This window comes from Diuraphis noxia, unplaced genomic scaffold (assembly GCF_037042655.1).
Source record: "Diuraphis noxia isolate RWA-SAM2 unplaced genomic scaffold, SU_Dnox_SAM2 contig0006, whole genome shotgun sequence".
NCBI classification, from domain to species: domain Eukaryota; kingdom Metazoa; phylum Arthropoda; class Insecta; order Hemiptera; family Aphididae; genus Diuraphis; species Diuraphis noxia.
The window spans coordinates 374,839-387,580 of NW_028301716.1; the positions used below are offsets into that span (position 1 = coordinate 374,839).

The following is a 12,742-nucleotide window of genomic DNA, read 5'->3' on the forward strand; positions in this document are numbered from 1 at the left end:
ATTAACTGATCGCATGGTGTAAGTATACATAATAATTTGCAGTACAGGGGCATGACATATTGCAGCGTAGGTGTAGGGATGGCTATATATATTTTAATAAGGTAATTTTACGACCTTTACCACCGGGCGAGTAAGTGTGCCGGTTGCGGTACGCAAGCTGACTACACGTACTACACCGTCCGCTCCCGGAAACACTTGTTCCACACGTGCCATACGCCAACGTAGCGGTGGTACATTCGGCTCTTTAACAATAACCAAATCGTTGACTGCAAGATTGGTCTCATCGTGTGTCCAGCGAGTACGCGTTTGCAATGAGTTCAGATACTCGCCGTGCCAATGACGCCAAAATGATTGTGTGGATTGATTGAGTAGTTTCCACCGCTGGACTAACGGGCGTGCCGTGTCGGCGATATGTACTTCAGGAACCGAGAGTAACGGGCGACCGATTAAGAAATGCCCGGGTGTTAAACAGTCATACTCAGAGGGGTCCGACGAAAGTGGCACCAAGGGGCGTGAATTAAGGATGGCCTCTATACGGCACAATAGTGTACAAAGTTCCTCAAGTGTAAATATATGTTCACCCATTATTCGCACCATCAAATTTTTGGCAGACCGTACTGCCGCTTCCCACAACCCCCCGAAGTGGGGTGCCCCGGGTGGATTAAAGTGCCACGTACAGTGGAACCTGGCAGCGAGACGATCTTTACAGTTAGGGTCGTCAACCAATGTACGTAAAAAATTTGATGCTCCAACAAAGTTAGTACCGCAATCAGTATAAATGTCGGTGGGGAGACCCCGACGAGCGACGAATCGTTGTAAGGCCGCCAGAAATGCCTCTGTCGTCAGATCTGACACATATTCGAGGTGAATTGCTTTTATCACAAAACAGACAAACACAGCTATGTATACCTTGTACTGACGGGCCTTGCGTAACCGATGTTCGGTCATGACCAAAGGGCCCGCGAAATCGATACCGACCCGCGAGAACGGATGGCACTCGGTCACTCGAGATGCAGGGAGATCGGACATAACTGGTTGTGGATTGACGGACACTAAACGGACGCAAGTTGTGCACTTGCTAAGAACGGTTCTAATAAGGGTATTAAGCGATAGAATCCAGTAAGAACGGTTAATAAGAGATGTCAAAATTCTCGGCCCTCCATGACCGGTAATATCGTGCCAATGGCGAATCAATAAAATAGACATGTGGGACGACTTGCTTAATAAAATCGGGTGTTTCTGTGTCTCGGGTACATCGGCATTTAACAAACGACCGCCTACACAAATTAACCCGCGGTCATCTATAAACGGACGAAGACGTGCCACTGGTTTGATGCTGATCGGGAGATTATTTGAAAGATCGTGAAACAATTTGCCAAACGCGACCCGTTGGGAACATTTTACAACGACCACGGCGGCGTGATCCAATTCATCACGTGATAAAAAATCCGTTTTATGAGGTAGACGTCTACAGCCACTAATAAACCTATACATACGAGTGACAACACGAATCATATGAATGTAAGACGAAAACCGCGCGTACCACTCGGGTTCTGGAGGTTCTTTAGTATTAGCGATAAGCGTTGTTAATGGAGCGGTTTTCATCTCCGGCAAACCATCGGTGAGTAATTTCGGACCTAACATCGCCCATTCAGTTTCATCACGGTACAAAACGTCCGGCCCCTTCCAGTATAGTGTATGGTTTACTAGTTCAGTTGGGAAAATACCGCGTGACGCACAATCTGCAGGATTACTAGTTGACGCAATATAATTCCAATGGCAGGCGGGAAGCAAGGTCGTTACTTTATGTATTCGGTTTGACACAAAAATTTTAAAACTGTCATGAGGTAATTTAAGCCAACTTAACACGGTAGTCGAATCTGACCAGGCATAACTTTGGGTAATTCTAATTTTGCGCTCAAGTGTCAATTTAAGCCGAGCCATCCAACGAGCTAATAAGACGGCCGCACACAGTTCCAACCGTGGAATTGTTGAGGCCTTGGTTGGAGCCATCTTCGTTTTCGCACCTAACAAGGAAACTACGGGTGGTCCAGAACGACTACGAAGTCTTAAATATACGACGGCCCAAAAGCCTTTCTCAGACGCGTCACAAAACCCACACAAGTAACCTTGGACGCCTAGTTGAGTGCCAATAAAACGCGGAATATTTACTGTTTGTAAAATCGGGAGATCCGCAACGAATCTGTTCCATACGACAACGATTTCAGGGGGCAACTGTTCATCCCAGGAAATCCCGAGTTGCCACACGCGTTGCATTAAATGTTTCGCTAAAAATATTACTGGCGCTAATAAGCCAAGCGGGTCAAATATGCGCGCAATTAATGATAACATGCCTCGCTTAGTTGTGATTAAGTTTTCGGGCTGAACGGCGTACCTAAAAGTGTCATCCCGTTGCGACCATTGGAGTCCCAGAATTTTAGTACCTCCACCACTTTCATCATCAAATGATAATAACCCACATGCCCGGTCCTCAGGGGGCACCTGATTTAACACCTCTATGGTGTTGCTCGACCATTTTTTCAAACTCATACCGGACCGTTTTAATACGTTTATTAAATCACACTGAAGTGAGATCGCCTCGTCTATGGTATCTCCTCCAACACAAATGTCGTCTACGTACGTACTGAACAATAATGCGTCACGTACGGCGGGGGCATCACCACAATCATGTTCGGCGATATGGTGAAGAACTCGAATGGCAAGAAAAGGAGCACAGTTCACCCCGTACGTAACGGTATTTAACTCGAATGCTTGAAGTGCGTCCTGCGGGGAAGCGCGCCATAAAATATGCTGATAACGCCTGTGTTCAGGGTCTACCAAAATTTGTCGATACATTTTGTTTATATCTGCGGTAAATGCGTAACGCGAAAGGCGAAATAGCACGAGCACATCTATCACGTCCTGTTGCAGTTTGGGACCCGAGAATAAACACTGATTGAGCGAAGCGCTCGAACTTGGCTGCGCGGATGCATCAAATACAACACGAATTTTCGCTTCGACGTCGGAAGACTTGAACACCGCGTGGTGGGGGATGAAGTATGACCCCACGGTTTTTGCTAAGGACATGTGACCTAATGACACGTACTCTGCCATGAAATTACAATATGCCTCCCGAAGACGGCTATCAGAAGCGAGCTTGCGTTCAAGTGACTCAAAGCGCTTGAGCGCTACCGCACGCGAACCCGCAAAGGTGGAGTCTGTCACCGGTTGGCGAAATAACAAAGGAACTACATAGCGTCCGGTACTATCCCGGAAACACCTTTTACGGAACATAACTTCACACTGCCCGTCACACGTGAAGTCATTAGGGGCTGCTTCTGGTTCCTCAACGCGCCAGAAATTGTCCATAAGACATTCAATTGAAGAGACCAACGAAACAAGATGTGAACTGGACACAGGATTACTCGACTGTGGAACTGGACCGATTATGATCCACCCGAAAACGGACCCGAATGCCACTGGGTACTCGTCGCCTACCGACACACGTTTGCCATCCAAGATGCGCGCAAAAAGATCAGCACCGAGCAGTAAATCAACCTTATCAGGCACTGCAAAAGAAGGATCAGCGAGCGCGAGATTTTTGTACTTATCGGCTACTTGATCGGATATCGGCAGGCTGGGCATCTGAGCTGTAATAGTAGGGAATACCCACGCTGTGAATTTTAAAATCGGGTCGGTCGCGAATCTGGGTTGTATGTGACAGTTTACCTGCCCCTTTACGTTCTGTACTGAGGTACCGGACAAACCTGAAATAGGGGCGGTCCAACGAGACACCCTTAAGCCCAATTGGGCAGCGCAATCCACGGTGATCGCGCTTATCTGGGACGCAGAATCAATCAAAGCGCGTTTGGTATGCAACATACCACCACAGTCACGGATGTGAATTAGCGCGGTTCCAAGAACGACAGACGATGAATTTTGCGCATTACTACCGAAAAGAGACGACTGTGCCGTGGATTCTTCACGGTTCAACTGACTATTACATGTTGGGTTACTGTCCCTATCACTGATGACTGTAGTCAGCGTACTATGTAACATTGGATGATGTCTACGGGGGCATTTAGTACATTGCACAGATGACTTACACTCCGGGGCCCAATGACCAATGCGCAGGCATCGGAAACAACACCTATTTTCACGAGCCCATTTTTCCCGAACGTCTACGGTCCACCCGGTAAATTTGTTGCATGTCGACACTGCATGCGACCCCTTGCAAATGGGACACGACACGTTCGACTTCGATGTTCCCGTACTGGTCATCAACGATGAGGACTGTGGCCTCTTAAAATTATTAACACCGGAATTATAACTTTTCGGGTTGACATACGATTTTTGGAGGGCGGACTGTTTTACTGATTTGTGAACGGACTCACGCGATACACTGGGTACACACTCCAATACTTTAATACGAGATTTTACGAAGGACAATAAATCTTTAACGGTTGGGAACTCACTCGCAAGTTGGGCTTCAAAAAGTTTGATCGAATATGACGGCAAGCATCGCGATGCCAAAGAAAATAAAATGAAGTCGCCCAGATCCGGAATTTTCATTGACTCAAGTACCGAAACCCCTTCGTCAAAGGTCAATAAAAATTTGTTTAAATCAATTAATGTTTCGTTTACGGACTTAGGCGCGTTTAATAATTGTTCGATAAGTGAGGATGCTACTAGTCGCGGTTTATCGAAACGCGCGGTCAATGTGGCCCACGCCAGTTGATAATTATCACCGCACACCGGTACGCCGGCTATCGCTTCTAGTGCTTTGTCTCGCAAACAACCTGTTAAATAATAAAACTTATCAATTTCAGTGATATTCGGGCGCTGGTCGACCATAGAGGTAAAACGGTCTCGGAAGGTCAGCCATTTAAAAATATCACCGTGAAATATGGGTAATGGAATTTCTGGCAACCGTGCCGGTTTGAAATTGGACATGTTACGCACACTTAAATTTTCGTTGTCTACCGAAACGCCTTCTCTCTGTGACCCGCGCGAATTGTCAATTACCATATCAGCATTACTACAGGGGGGGTTAAGTTCAATGTTGTCCCCCTCGAGGATTGACTCATTCGCGGACCCATAATTTACTTGGGATGTAATGGACCCCTTTCGCAACGACCTCTCAATATTGTGTTGCTTTTTTACGTAACGATCGGCTGTGGCACGAGAATACGAAATTAGTTCACGTAGCTCTGCAACCTGATCCACGGGATACTCGGAATCTCGATTTAAATCAACCAAACAATCAATAACTGTGTTGCTCTCAGTTGTGAACGCTGTCCATAATTCTTTTACTTCACTCAAAAGAACCACCAATTGTGGAACTAAATCCTCGTCCTCAATACAACGCAGCGCGAGATCGTGTATTGCGCGTATATTTCGAATACATTCATTACGACGCAATGTGGCCTTTTTAAGTGCGCGGTTAACGCGACCGGCTTCCTGATCGTCCATCGCAAAAATATATTATACGACAGAAAAAAACAAATAGTTAAATATAAATATAATTTAAATTTTAAATAATACGAATAAAACAATTTACGCGTTATAATACTATACGTATTAGTGCGTCGTACGTGACGCCAATTAGGTAATAACCACTGGTCGTTCACTATCGACAATCGATAATAGATATAAAAGTTATTTCTACTAATGAATAACTAACACAACGACGGAATAATATCAACACCACGAAAACCCAACTGCAATATGTCACACTAACCGGTGCGGCTGTCGGCCGTACCAATATACAAAGTTTGTTATAATTCGAGATAAACGTAAAAAGTAACCATGCTCTGCTACCAGAAGTGTACCACAAAGACTCCTGCGGGGGTGGCGGTTGGCCTTAGATGGTGATAAATAATATATATAATAAATGTTACCCAGATTATCTCCAAATAGAATAACAAAATAAATTTTAACGTGACCTGCAAAGGATCGGGTGACCAGAACAACATATATATAAGAAACTATTTTTGATTGCACTGTCGTGCTATAAATGTATAATAGATTAACAAAGATCAAGTAGATTATAATACAATATATGAGTACTAACTGGTGGGCGCCCAAAAGATTATAATATAATAATAATAATTAATACAAACACTTAGGTAATACCAGTAAATAATAATAGATATGCTAACGTGATTGTTACCACAGCTCAAACATAGATACAATTTTTGTGGTACAAATAATAGTCAAATTCAAGGTGTTAACGATACCGGTCCGGCCATCCACCTCACCAACTCCTAGGCTTGGAATGCTTGGACAGTGTACCCACGGGATAATATATAATGCAGCTGCCGGGCCAGGGATCTCCGACTCCGCGTCCGCGTGGTCAAAAACACGTCGTCTGAGGGCGACGTCGCACAAACGGACAACAACGGCACAAGACGGCCAACAACGGCACACAAAAATGGCCAACAACGACGCGGAACGGTGTGGACGTAGCACACACACACGCACCGAGAGCGAGTACGTTGCTCGGGAGAATGAACAGACGACCGATCGACGCTGGACATACGCCGATTTTATATATATCAGAGGGGAGGAGGGGGACGTAGAGCTCGGCGAGCTTATCGAGTATAAAGGTCATTATATTCACGCTGTAATACGAAATTATAACGATAAGCTTAATATATCTCGAACACCAATTCATAAATATACTTTGAAGTCTACACCTATACACATAGGTATATAGAGAACAGATATAATAATACAATTTTAGTTTAATAAGTAAATTATATGTACAATAAACTCTTATTGTGTTACATCTTAAGGGGACAATAAACAGTTAGAGAGATCAAAAAATGTTAAACATCAAAAATATGATATTGAGTATAAATGGTTTTGTTTTAAGAAATTTACTTATGTCAATTTAGCATAATATTATATATTATATCTCTACATATAGTTTTCAACATAACAGTTTAAAAAATCTTACTTAAATGTCTACTATTATTGCCAAATATTTTAAATCTTACCCGATTCTGAGCTTGAATCTATTAAAGTTTGCTTTTTCTTTTTTAACTTTCTAGATGTTTTATTTTTATTTTCATCAGCACCAGAAGAAATATCCGATCTGCATTTGGCCAATTCACATTTTTTTTGGGCATTTGCAAAATTATCTGAAGGTTAAAATTCATGAAAATATTAATGTATGCACTATGCAATCAGTTCTTATTCAAAGTTTTTAGCTTAAACAATAGTTAGGTGTAACATTTTAAAATCAAATATAACAACTGAACCTCAAAAAATTCTAAAAATAAAGTAATATATTGAACAAATAAACAATTGTGAGAATAAAGTCCAGAGCTTGCACTAACGGGTAGTTCTAAAAACCAATTTCATATTAATAACAGAAAAATAATAAAGTATTGTGTGTTATTTATACTGTGTAATTAAATAATTAACGGCAATTTTTTAACCTACATGTGTAAAAATATTAAGATGTTGAGCAGATCTAAAAATTCCTTAGCACAAGCTTTGGAATAAACTACTTAGATAAAAATAAAATATACTTATATCATACTGATATAAGAACACTTATTGGTACCTACATAATAAATTATTAATATATTAAACATAATATTATTGAAATTAATAAACAATATTATACCAATAGCTATACTGGCTATACCTAAATTATTATAAAAAGTAATAAAATTGCAATATTCTAAATTTCTTACCGATATATCTAGCCAGACACCGCGCATCAAAATAATTGAAATCTGTTTTATTAGGTTTAATTTTATTGATAACTGCTTTAAGTAAAAAACTTTTTCTGGTTGTTTTCGGCCAGGCACATTGCAGGCCATCCTTCTTCATCCAATGTGAAGGGACTACCTCCACAGTATTATCTGTTGAGAAATGTACGATGGACCACATTTTTTATATATTCTGCAAAAATAAAATTTAATTGTATATAGGTACTGTAGGTGCATAAAAATGATGAATATTGAATATGTATAATTTTATAATAAATTTTATTTACTGAAAATATATATAATAAATAGATAGTATTATAATGATTACTAACCTGTAGTAGTGAGGCTTAATGTTGAACATAAGTATAGAAAGAAGCATACAAACGCACAGTCACCATAAAAATACTGTTATTATAACGGATGATTATTATAAATTATAAATTTAACTATTTAAGGCAGAAAAAATCGCGAACGAAACCTCCTGACGCGCAGACGAGTTTTTACTCGGCATTCGGCAAAGTGGCAAATGGTAAATGTTTATTATTATTACTGTCTACTGAATACTGTTATCGTTTTAATCACGTCATACTCACATAATACTCACATAGAACGATAGAACCGAGTAACCGACGCGGCGACGCGCGACGTTCAGTAATCAGTATTCTTGCGATATCATTTGGGATTGGGAATTACCCATAATTACATAATTAAGATATCATAAATAAGGATATAATAATCGCGAATCGTCCATCAATAAAACGATAACAATAATGTTATTTATTACATAACACAATACACAGATTAAACTAGCCCGGTTTTACGTCCCGCCTGTTATTATTGCGTATTTCACGAACAATGTAAATATTAAATTGTCATGCATTGAATATCGAAGTAAAATTTTACTTCAAAATTTACTACGCATTCTGTAGTATGCATAAATATTTATTTAATTTTTAAATATTTTTAGAACTCTAATTAGAAAGTAAGAAAACTGATAATAGCATATAATATGCTGAAACATTTAAAAATGTAATAAACAAAAAAAAAGTATAGAAGTCTGCGGCCATTTTGGACATATTAAACGTGTAGATTCTTATAATAGGGGGAGTAGCTGACTAATATTAGTGAAATGGTTAATTTATAACGTTATTTTCACTCAATTCGTTTATTACAAGCACAAAAGTTGTGAATACCCATATTTTATTTATTTTTTGAAACTGACTACTATTTTTAATTACTGTTAAGCAAGTAATTTAAAAATGAGTAATTTAAGTAGAACTACTAAAAGGAGACGTGTTGACGAGGAACTAAATTGCATTATATCCAATTTACAAGGAGAAGATGCTGAAGATGATGTCCAATGTAGTCATGGAGAAGTTGTAGAACAAACTACAGTTTTATTCGAAATGTCTACTAATAATAATATTAATATTGCCAATAGTCCACTTCCTACAGAACCATGTCGATTAAATGAAGGTAGGTACTTTTAAAAAATTAGAAAAATTATACTGAATATAATAGTGATTTATTTTAATTAAAATATTTATCGGCAAAATAACATATAATAAAAATATCATGTATTAATAACCCCAATTTTATTATGAATTTACGCGTTAACATAAATAACAATTAATTAAAGATTGCCATTGTACTTTGAACCCTTATTATTTATTAACTTATCGAAATATCGACTAATTGGACATACTGAATTACCCAAGAATAATAAATGATAAACTGGAAATACATGATGACATATTTATTTTAATCAAAATTTCACAGATAACGATTTAAAAATTAAAATGGTATCACCACATAATTATATTTGATTACCACTAAAGACCAAGGTATACCTTGAAAGTCCGTGACTGGTAATATGATTATAGTATCATGCATAAAGTAAATAATAAAATACATATATTAATTAGGAACAGAACATTAATTTAATCAATAAATAATGATAAAGGTATCGCCAAATATTGATAATATTATTATTATTGTATGGTAATAATAAATAGGTATATGCGTCTATGCGTCGTAAATCGTAATGATATCATAATATTGTCATGTAATGAAGACAATGGAGGGGATCCAATACGATAGCCAAGGTCATTAAAACGTAGCTTTTATGGTAAAATTAGCATATTATAGGTGTAATAAGACTTTCAACTAATCATGTACAAAGTACAACAGTTATCGATATTGTTACCTATTAGTTCGTACGGTATCGAATTTATCAGTTATAGCTCCTGGACTTCACAAATGAAGAAATAGTATAAACATGCTGCATATTTTTACCGACTATAACACCAGCTGTCCTCCTTCAAACACCAATACTTTGAGGAGCTGTAACTCGCAAACCAATCAACGAAATATAAAAATGTTAACGCGTAAATTTATAATAAAAATGGTTTTATTAATTCATGATATTTTTATTATATGTTACCATTTGAAAATCAAAAGTTGATAGTGATTTCACCAATAAATATAAGGGTGAAAAAAATTTAAATATCATACAGTTTTAGAAAAAAATAAACCTAGAAGTTTAGAAAAAAAAACTAAAAAAAGTTAATACTTTTCGAGATAATTAGTGGTCCCACTTAAAAGTATCACCCTGTTTATAATAGCATAATGAATGATAGAATAATAGATATTATAATAAGTGCATACTGCATATAGGATATAGATTTAGGTATTTTAGAATGATAATGACTCTTATAGTTTAGGTATAGAGTTCTCATTTTATTTTCTACATTTATAAAATTTAAAAATTATAATTTATAATGATAGGTGCCCATATGGCATATTGTAATAAATTATTTTTGTTTATTATATATATAATAGTTCAAGAATCTATTGAGGCTTTATCAAATAGTAGTGATGAAGATAATACGAGTTCTGACGACGACGAACCTACAAATTGTAAAACGTCTCCACGATTTACAATTGACGAACACGTACCAGTACCTGCAAATATTCAACTTGCAGAGTGGGTTGTTAAACATGGAATACCAAATACAGCTACTTCTGACCTATTAAAAATTTTAAAATCTTGTTATGACCCTACACTTCCTACCGATGCGAGGACTCTAATGAAAACTGATTTGTCTAGTAGTATTATACCTCTTAAAGACGTTTTCCCGGGAAAATATTTTCATTTTGGTATTGCCAACAGTATAAAAAATTATTACTTATTTAATGATGAAAATTATATTTTAAAATTGGTAATCGGAATTGACGGGCTGCCACTAACTAAAAGTTCCAATAGTACATTTTGGCCTATTTTATGCTATATACGACCCAATTCTGAATTCGTATTTCCAATTGGTTTGTATTGGGGCAATGCGAAGCCTTCAGACAGTAATGAATTTTTGTTTGATTTTTATACTGAAATTCGTGATCTACTATTAAATGGTTTGGAACTTATAAACACGTCAGGTAAAATCTGTAAAATTAAAATTATATTGGATGTATTTTGTTGTGATGTCCCAGCAAAATCATTTGTACTAAAGAATAAGGGGCATAGTGGCTATTTTTCATGTTCACGATGTCAAATAGAAGGAGAATATCTTAACCGCGGAGTATGTTTTCCTGATTTAAATTGTCCAAAAAGAACACACGAACAGTTCGTAAATAGGGAACAAGAAGAACATCACATTGGATCATCGATGTCTATACTTATTAATATTCCTAATATAAATATAATCAATTGTTTTTCACTTGATTATATGCATTTAATTTGTTTAGGTGTAGTGAAAAAATTGATTAAGTTGTGGCTAAAGGGACCTTTAAATGTTCGAATACAAAGTTCCAAAACTAAAATACTCAGTTCGTTATTAGTTTCCTTAAAATCATCAATGACAAATGATTTCCAACGAAAACCTCGTGGTGTTGATGAAGTCAACCGTTGGAAAGCCACCGAATTTAGAACATTTCTAATTTATTTAGGGCCCATTGTATTAAAAAACGTAATAAGTGAGCAATGTTACTTAAATTTTATGTGTTTACATACAAGTATTTCATTATTATTAACACCCAATTTAAGTGATGGCCTTTTGAATTATTGCAATGAACTACTTGTGTATTTTGTCAGAAAGTTTGGTGTTCTTTATGGTAAAGAATGGATTTCACATAACGTGCATTCAGTTATTCATATATGTGATGATTATAAAATGTTTGGAAAATTAGACGAATGTAGTTCATTCCCCTTTGAAAATCATATGAAAACACTAAAAAAATATGTAAGGAAAAGCCATCAGCCTTTACAACAAGCTGTAAAACGGTATTCAGAACGCGTAACATTTAAACCACAAATCATCATTGATAATTCAAATCCAAATAATATATTCACGTATAAAAATAAACATATTAATGGACCTATAATCATGTTACACGATTTAAAGATAACAAGTCAGTTTAAAATTTTAAGTTTTAAAAATACAGAAGTAAAAATTAACGACTCCAACTGTTATGTCCAAACAAAAAGAGGAGATATTGTAAAAGTAGTTAATATATGTCATACTGCAAATAATGAAGAAATTATAATTGGATTTCGTTTTAAGAAAGTAACAAGTTATTATAAAAAGCCATTGCTCAGCTCAAAGTTAAATATTTTTTCAGTTAGTGATTTAAATAATAGTTTAGAATATTGGAAAGTAGATTGTATAAAATGTAAATGTATGGTTTTAAAATATAATGAAGCTAATGCTGTTTCTTTTGCTCTGATTCATACATATACCACTATAATGGTTTATAATAATATATACTATTTTAATTTTATATTTATATCGTATTAAGAATATTAAAATAAATTTGTGATTAAATACAACTAGGTATAGGTACAAGTATATAGGTACTTGTTTTATTTTTTATTTTTATATTCAGGTATTTATTTTATATTATACTTTTGTATTTATAATAGATACTATACCTACATTAACATTCGTAGAGTTTTAAATATTAAGTGTATACCAATTACTAATTTGTCTTGTATATAATATGTATATTATTATCTTTATAAA

General features: G+C 36.5%; 3 protein-coding genes across 3 annotated transcripts; 1 reads left to right on the forward strand and 2 right to left on the reverse strand.

Annotated features, from left to right (window-relative positions):
* Positions 1–93: 93 nt before the first annotated feature.
* LOC107171909 (uncharacterized) lies at positions 94–5,472 on the reverse strand. The gene has a single exon (XM_089230031.1). The coding sequence runs from the start codon at positions 5,470–5,472 to the stop codon at positions 94–96; it is 5,379 nt and encodes a 1,792-aa protein (XP_089086157.1).
* A 1,325-nt stretch (positions 5,473–6,797) lies between these two features.
* Positions 6,798–8,957, reverse strand: LOC149054436 (uncharacterized). The gene is made up of 3 exons (XM_089230003.1): positions 8,057–8,957; positions 7,707–7,917; positions 6,798–7,145 (listed from the first exon to the last, which is right to left on the reverse strand). The coding sequence occupies exons 2-3, from the start codon at positions 7,903–7,905 to the stop codon at positions 6,991–6,993; spliced, it is 354 nt and encodes a 117-aa protein (XP_089086129.1). The 5' UTR covers positions 7,906–7,917; positions 8,057–8,957; the 3' UTR covers positions 6,798–6,990.
* A 26-nt stretch (positions 8,958–8,983) lies between these two features.
* Positions 8,984–12,517, forward strand: LOC149054437 (uncharacterized). Its single transcript, XM_089230032.1, has 2 exons — positions 8,984–9,200; positions 10,566–12,517. Exons 1-2 carry the CDS (start codon positions 8,984–8,986, stop codon positions 12,515–12,517), a joined length of 2,169 nt encoding a protein of 722 aa, XP_089086158.1.
* The last annotated feature ends 225 nt before the right edge of the window (positions 12,518–12,742 follow it).